General features: G+C 48.2%; 1 protein-coding gene across 1 annotated transcript in view; it reads right to left on the reverse strand.

Moving 5' to 3' along the window:
• Positions 1-7,557, reverse strand: part of ASTN2 (astrotactin 2) — a 297,150-nt gene that overhangs the window by 238,465 nt on the left and 51,128 nt on the right. The window contains exon 4 of the mRNA XM_005423807.2: positions 3,532-3,639. Within this exon, the coding sequence (XP_005423864.1) occupies positions 3,532-3,639 (108 nt within the window). The remainder of the gene's footprint in view (positions 1-3,531; positions 3,640-7,557) is intronic.

A 7,557-nucleotide genomic window follows, 5' to 3' on the forward strand; every position in this document is an offset into this window, starting at 1 on the left:
CCTTCTTGGACACTAAACCTGCTTGGGGAAGTACAATGGGGACTTTATGCAAGACAATTCCCTCAGCCCCCAGTGAACATGAACAAACCAGGTTCTCACAGCATTGCTCAAACACTAAGGCAGATCTAACATTCCTGGTCCCAGCTGAGGGTCACTTCAGCCTCTGTGCACAGCCTGACAGCCTCTCTCAGGACTTGTTTCACTTGGAGAAGCAATCTGAATTCCAGCTCCCTTGAGACTGCATGCCACAGAGCAGAGCTCACCCTGATCCGTCAAAGGGGAGAGTGGTGAGCTGGTGTGGGCACAGGCAGGAATTGTGGTGAAGAGAAGGGATGTCTCACTGAAGATTTGGGAGTGAACAGAGCACTTCTTGGCATAAGCCAGCAATGCCTCTCCCAGCTCAAATCCCAGAGATGGGGCTGAGCCCAACAGCAAAGACCAAGACTCCAGGGGAAGATCTCTGCTTTATTACACTCTTACACTCTTCTGCCCTATAATTTCTCTGGAGACTTTCCAAAGACATGGTAACATCAGTGTAAGGGCATCCCACAGCCCTAGAGGCAGGGAAGGTGAGTGGTGCAGCATGCTGTGACCACAGAAGGTGCTGCCTCTTACTTCTCCATGTATTCCTGCACTGAAAACCAGGTACCAGTGGCTCTGCTGCTCCTGAGCTGCCAGAACAAACTCTCCCTTGCTGAATATTGTCCTGTGGGAATGTCTCTAATCTGCTTTGCCAAAGCACTAGAGAACCTGCTGTCCTCCTTCTCCAGGAGACACAGGAGGCCACTTAACCAAGCTCAAATAAAAGCAAACCTGCACACCTCCTAAGTGGAAACTTCCCATGGCATCATCTGGGATCAATGCCTTGACAGTGCAAGTAATTAGGCTCAATCCTACAAAATCTTATCCGAGGATAGAAACCCCAAGGAATCCCTCTCCTTGGACCTGATAACTACCCAAAGGCGCCTGCAATGACATGCAAGCCTGGCAAAATCGATGGGGGAAGATCATTGTAAGAATTAACTGTATCTGACGATGCATCCTTCTCTATTAGAGTTACAATCCCGTCCAATTATGGATCTTGGCTGAACTTGTAATTATGAGTTCGGCGCTACGACTTCCCACTACGCTATTGCTCTGCTTCCATGAGGGAGAGGAGAGTCAATGAAAGGATAATGGAAAATTCCTTTCGAGGATGCAGCGATGGCCAAATTTATCTAGGCAGGAGGGGAAGTACAATGGGGACTTTATGCAAGACAATTCCCTCAGTTAGCCCCCAGTGAACATGAACAAACCAGGTTCTCACAGCATTGCTCAAACACTAAGGCAGATCTAACAGGCAGCCCTGTGCGACGGCGCGAGGCAGCTCTGCCTCCTGAATTCCCTTCAAACCCAGCCATCAAAGCTGCCCAGGTGAACAACAGCTTATTCACAGGGAAAGAAAGGAATTCTTCCCATTCATCTGTTCCTTTATATTTGCCCTACAAGGAAGCTAAAACCAACAACCAAAAACCAACAGAGACGTCAATAAAAATATCTTCGTACCCGACATCCAGTATGAGCCTTTTTCAAGAGACTTGCAGAGCAGTTGACCTCAAGGGGAATGGCATCAAGGCAGCCTTGTAAAGATTTATCTGCCTCTCATTAAAACACAGTTTTCCATACCTTCCCTGTGCCCTATCACCCCTTTCTCTAGTGGAAGCTGAAAAAACCCCAAACTTCAGTGACTTTTCCAAAGTACCCAAGGGCTATCACAGCCTGCCCAGTATTCCTGAATAAGTCACTGAAAAAGCTACTCCAGCACCTGGGAAATTTGATCCCTGTACCAGCAGAGTTTTGGGACAGCTTCTTTTGTCCCTGTTTGCAACATAACAATTCCTTCCTCCTGTCACACAGGCAAGAAGACGATCAGAGGGATGGAACACCTTTCCCATGAGGAAAAGCTGAGAGAGTTGGGATTGCTCAGCCTGGAGAAGAGAAGGCTTAGGGGTGAATAACTGCAGCCTTCCAGGACCTGAAGGCAGCTGGAGAAGGACATGGAATGACAGGACAAGGGGAAATGGATTCAAACTGACAGAGGACAGGGTTAGAAGGAAGTTTAAGCTTATTGGGAAAAAATTCTTGACTGTGAGAGTGGGGATGCCCTGGCACAAGTTGCCCAGAGCAGCTGTGGCTGCCCCTGGATCCCTGGAAGTCTCCAAGGCCAGGTTAGACAAGGCTTGGAGCAACCTCAGATAGTGGAAGGTGTCCTTGGCCGTGGCAGGAGGGGAAACAAGGTGATTTTAAGGTCCCTTCCAACCCTAACCATTCTAGGATTCTGATTTTATCAATTTTCCCTGAACGCAGCTGTGTTTGTACCACAACAGGTAACAAACTCATAAATCCTCTCATCCTTTTCATCAAAAGCCCATTTTAAACATGGTGATGATTTCTCTTGGTTCTAAAACACATTTAAACAAAAAAAAAAAAGAAAAAGAGAAAAAAAAACCCCAAACATATAAAATTGAAGGCCCAGCCTTTGAGCAGGAACAACAGCGGCACGCCCCTGTGCATGCGTGAGCTTATTCCCGTGTGCAACCACCGAGCTGATCAGAGGTGTTGAGGCAATTTCACATTCAAATAAACACACTGGAAGCATTTATGGGAATGGCTCATCATGGAAACAAATGGGGCCTCGTGCTGCTGCGGTGGGCACCGGCATCTATCTGGCTGCCGCGCTCTGCCGGGGCCCGGCTCCCTGCACAAAACAAATGGAGGGAGCAGACCCACTGTGCAATTTTTAAATTGCTTCCCAACGGAGTTATTTCCCGACAGTGATTTTTCAAACCCAGCAGCAGCAGCAGAACTCGTCCTCTCCTCCACCAAACGGCTCGGGCTGAGCGTCCCGAAAAAAAATGACAAAAAAACCGATCTGGTGTGATGTGATGAGAGGAACTGCGGACACTAATTTCAAACTCCAGATGATATTTCAGTTTTTTGGCTTCTCTAACTCACAAAAGAGCCTAAAGGGACTTGGGTCTACAAATCCCTGCCCCAACTCTCGTTTTGAATTTGTTCTTTTTAATTGCCTTTGTGCCAAGTGGAAGGCTGGGCAATTTTCATCCAATGAATGTTTTGCATGGGAAATAAAGGGCAGAAAACAGGAGTTTGGAGCAAGGAATTGCCAGGGTAACCATCCCTGACAGCTGCACCGGTGCCAGGATGAGGACAGACACAACCACTCCCCACTGGTTCAGCTTTGGGGAAGTGCCAGGCCATGTGGAGGGTAACTGATATTAGAAACCATCAAAGAAACCCAGAACCTCAGCAACATCACTGGGAAATGGGATTTATGGGAAATGGGATTTATGGCTCCTGCACGGTGCTGCATCACAAAAACAGCACATCTGGGGATGTGCTGACCACCACAGACTGGTGTGGCTGTCCTTTAGACTCAGGCAGTATCAGACACCATCACCCATGGGACAGCCAAGGTGCCCAAGCATTTCTTTTCCCCTGACACCAGTGTGCAACCACAGCATCCTTTTGTACCTTTGCTTCGCCTCCGGCTCCGGTACTGCTCCGTGTAGAAGGTGAGCTGGGTTTCATCGTCTGCCTCTGAGCCAGAGTTGCCTTTGGCACGTCCAAACCCGATCCCACCTGCAGGCAATAGAGAGGAAAACATCAGCCCTGGCAGCTGAGATGCTCAGGAGCAGGTGGAGCCAGGAGCTCCTCAGCAGAGCTGAGCATTTGGCCAGCAACCCCCGCTCCTTGCTAAGGTTCTTTGCTTGGGGTCACCAGTAGTGATCAGGAACTTTTACCATCCATGATGTCATCAAAAATCAAGACCCCACAGTGCCTTTAGTGATGTGAATGTAAGAAGACACATTCTACCCTCAGAAATAAAAACACAAATATACTTCAAGGGACTTACAAAGAAAACCCCCAAGTGTGACAGCTGCTCTCCCCAAGGACACCTGCATGGTGAAATGCAGTGAAATTTAGCAAACTCAGCAAGGACAAATGGTACAGGGGGAATACAGCCCTTGGTGGTGGGGGGGGGGGGCACCCAGGAGCCCCCTGAGGGTTTTTCCTGCTTCTCAGCACCCAATTTGGCCCATTTGCTCCCCCAGCTTGCTGTGACAGCAGCAGTCAGGACTGACAGGAGCAGGGCTGGCCCATGGTTCACCCGGCCTCCTCCTCTCCAGATATGGTGTGGGATGCAGCAGGAGCCCAGCTGGCTCCATCCCCAGACCCACCAAGAAGCAATGGACACTTAAAAAAGCACCACAGACTCTAATTGGCAGAAGTCCTTCAATCTTTGCAGAGCTTAAAGAAAAGAGGCCTCTGGGGGTTGACAGTGGCCCTTTAAACTGCCATTAAAATATTTTACTGTTTTTAAAAAATCTTTTATTCTAGGCAGCAGCGCAATTTCCCCATTTCTTGGCAGGAGAACAGAAAATGAGCGGTGCCTTCTGCCCTCTGAAATCCTCAATCACGGCGATGAGAGGTGGCTGGCAGGAGCCAGAGGGACGCCAGGAGCTCAGCACGTGGCTCCTGCCCTGGCCATGCCCTGCCCTGGCTGAGCAGTGCCCTCAGGGCAGTCCCAGCAGCAGGACAGGAAGGGGCTCTGCTGGCTCCTTTCCTCCTGGAAGCAGCAGGGAGGGTCAGTGCTTGCACACAGCAGCATTTAGGGCTTGGGCAGGGGGCTGGGGGGGTTTAAAGATTCCAAACCGTGACCCATCATCAGCCCCTCTTCAGCCACAAACATCACAAAAAACAGCCAGTGCCATGATACACCCACACCAAGGGGTTTGAGAGACACAGCAGAGTGCTAAGACCAATAAGCATTATTTGCATGAGTGAGGAAAATCTTAATTAACCTGGGCTTCTAACGCAGGCCCTTGGGCAACCAGCCAGGGCTGCGGCCCTGCTGCAAATCGCATTCTCACTGAGCAGGGGCTGCTGCAGGGGCCAGGGGACAGACATCAGCTATGGGAGAGTCCCCCCACTGCTGAGAGCTCAGCACTGTGACCATGTTCACAGGGGTCCGAGGATGAGGGAAGAGACGAGGATCTGACTCCATGTTTCACAAGGCTTGATTCATTATTTTATGATATATATTATATTAAAACTATACTAAAAAGAATAGAAGAAAGGATTTCACCAGAAGGCTAGCTAAGAATAGAAAAAGAAAGAATGAATAACAAAGGTTTGTGGCTCAGACAGAGTCCGAGCGAGCTGACTGTGATTGGCCATTAATTAGAAACAACCAACATGAGACCAATCACAGATGCACCTGTTGCATTCCACAGCAGCAGATAACCATTGTTTACATTTTGTTCCTGAGGCCTCTCAGCTTCTCAGGAGGAAAAATCCTAAGGAAAGGATTTTCCATAAAAGATATCTGTGACACAGCACAGTCCTTGCCCCTGTCTGGGAGAGGGACCTGGATGCTGCCTGTGCAGGTAGGACACAGCACATCCCTCTGTCACCTTCCCATGCACCAGAGCTGGCCCCTTTTGCACAGGCAGATGGCTGGGGTGGACAGAGGGAGCCCAGTGGTGCTCTGTGTGCTGTCACACCTATGAAAAATGAGTATGGTATGATTGGCTTTTCGCAAATATTAAAATGACTATGGTATGTGTTGTGTTAGAAAGTAATGCTGTGTTAATTCTCTTAAGTAGTGTGTTAAATACAGTTTTAGGTTATAAAAATGTTAAAATAGAAACTATGCCATGGAGGATATTTTTTTTTTTGTAAAGAAAGAACTTGCAGTGAGATAGCAGCCACAGGACCCCTGAATCTTTCAGAGAAAAATAATTTATTGTCCGCTTATCAGAAGAAACGAACTTCTTCCCACCTTGAAGGCACTGTTAGGATTCAGAGGAAGGAGTTGATGATGACCAGACAGAATCCTGTGTTTGAATGGAATTTATGCATCATGTATGAAGTATATTAATATGCAACAGGCTGTTGTTTTTAAGGGTTAATCCTCTGTTAACGCGTGTCCTTTTTTGGGCTCTTTCAGGCTCGTGCTGCCCAGAAAAAGGTACCCGGACCATCTGTAACTCTTTGTTCCTATTGTCTCATATTGACCTAATTCAAATGGTCCAAAATTATTATTACTCTAATTGCATTACTATTTTTATAACCGTTTTATTACTATTAAACTTTTAAAATTTTAAACGCAAGCGACTGGCGTTGTTCCCACAGCCCTGTGAGGTGAGCAGGCAGCTGGCACAGGCAGCAGCTGCTCTGCCAGCCACCCGCCCCCTCCGGCCACTGCACGTTTGTGTGCCGGCTGCGTCCCCGTGATGGATGGAGCTGACATGTTAAATTACTCAGGCTGGATGTCTTCAGAGAGCTGGTGACAGCGATATTGCATTTTCTGATTACCCAGCACTGAGCAGGATGTATAAATACAGCAGTTGTGAGACCCGGCGCGGGGCCGCAGCCCGCAGAGGAAATGTCTCCTCTGACCCAACATGCAGTGCCAGAGGTCAGCCTGGCAATGCCAGACTGGGGCACACACACGGCTGCCAGGGATGTGCTTTTACACCTTGGTGCCATCAAGGAGGCTGGACCACATCTTGGCAGTGGTTTTGAGGATCTCAGAACCCAATCTAGAGGATGTAGGGATACTAATCCTCAAGTAATCCTGCCATGAACCTGATTTCATGTTTAACTGGCCCCAAAATCTGACCAAATTAGCCCAGTGAGACATTTACAACTGGGGCAATGCCTCCTTTTCCAGGTCCATTACCAGCCTTGGTCACAGGCTGCTCACCAGGGCATGAGGCTAAGAATAATCACGATGGGGCCAAGGATGCTCATGGCAGAGAGTGCCTATGAGCAATTACTGATAAACAATGACAGCATCCAGGTAAAGCCAAGCAGTCCTGCCTGGTCAGCATTCCCTTTCCTTCCAAAACAGGGAGAAAAACACCCAGTATCAGAAAACTAAAAGACCTTAATCACTGCAATCAGTTACAAACTGGAATAAGATGCTTTACAGACAGAGAACAGGGAAATGGCAATTTTGAAGGGCTGGGTATCAGTAATGCACTGGCAACTCTCTCCAGCAGCTCTCACAGGGAGACACTCCCTCTCTACACTCAGTTTACTCCTGCTTTTGAGACTGGAGAAAAAAACAAACCTCCCCTTCCTCACCCAACCCATCTCCTGGCCAGCTCATTCAGCAGGCAGTGGGGCAGGGGAGCTCAAGGAAGATGCTCTTGTTTCTAATCCTGTTTGCAGATTTACAAGCTCGTTAATCCCTTCAAATAGATCTCAGCTCAGGCAGGAGCCAGGGCAGGGTGCTTGTTCTGAGTGCAGCATTAATTTACTGGGGAGCAAGGCGGGGAGCCAAGGCAAACACCTCGTTATGGTGTAATTAAAGATGGTTCTGTTAATGCAGAGTGGGATAAGGAAATAAAATTCAGGAACCAGAGTCATACCCAACGACTTTTTGTTAGCTGAAGCCACGTGGATATTTTTAAAAGTGAGATTTTTGTCTTTAAAGAGGACATAAAGAACAAACATGACATTTTTAATCCTTTCCCTGAAGCCAGGAGG

Source organism: Geospiza fortis, unplaced genomic scaffold (genome assembly GCF_000277835.1).
Source record: "Geospiza fortis unplaced genomic scaffold, GeoFor_1.0 scaffold85, whole genome shotgun sequence".
In the NCBI taxonomy this organism is placed as follows: Eukaryota; Metazoa; Chordata; class Aves; order Passeriformes; family Thraupidae; genus Geospiza; species Geospiza fortis.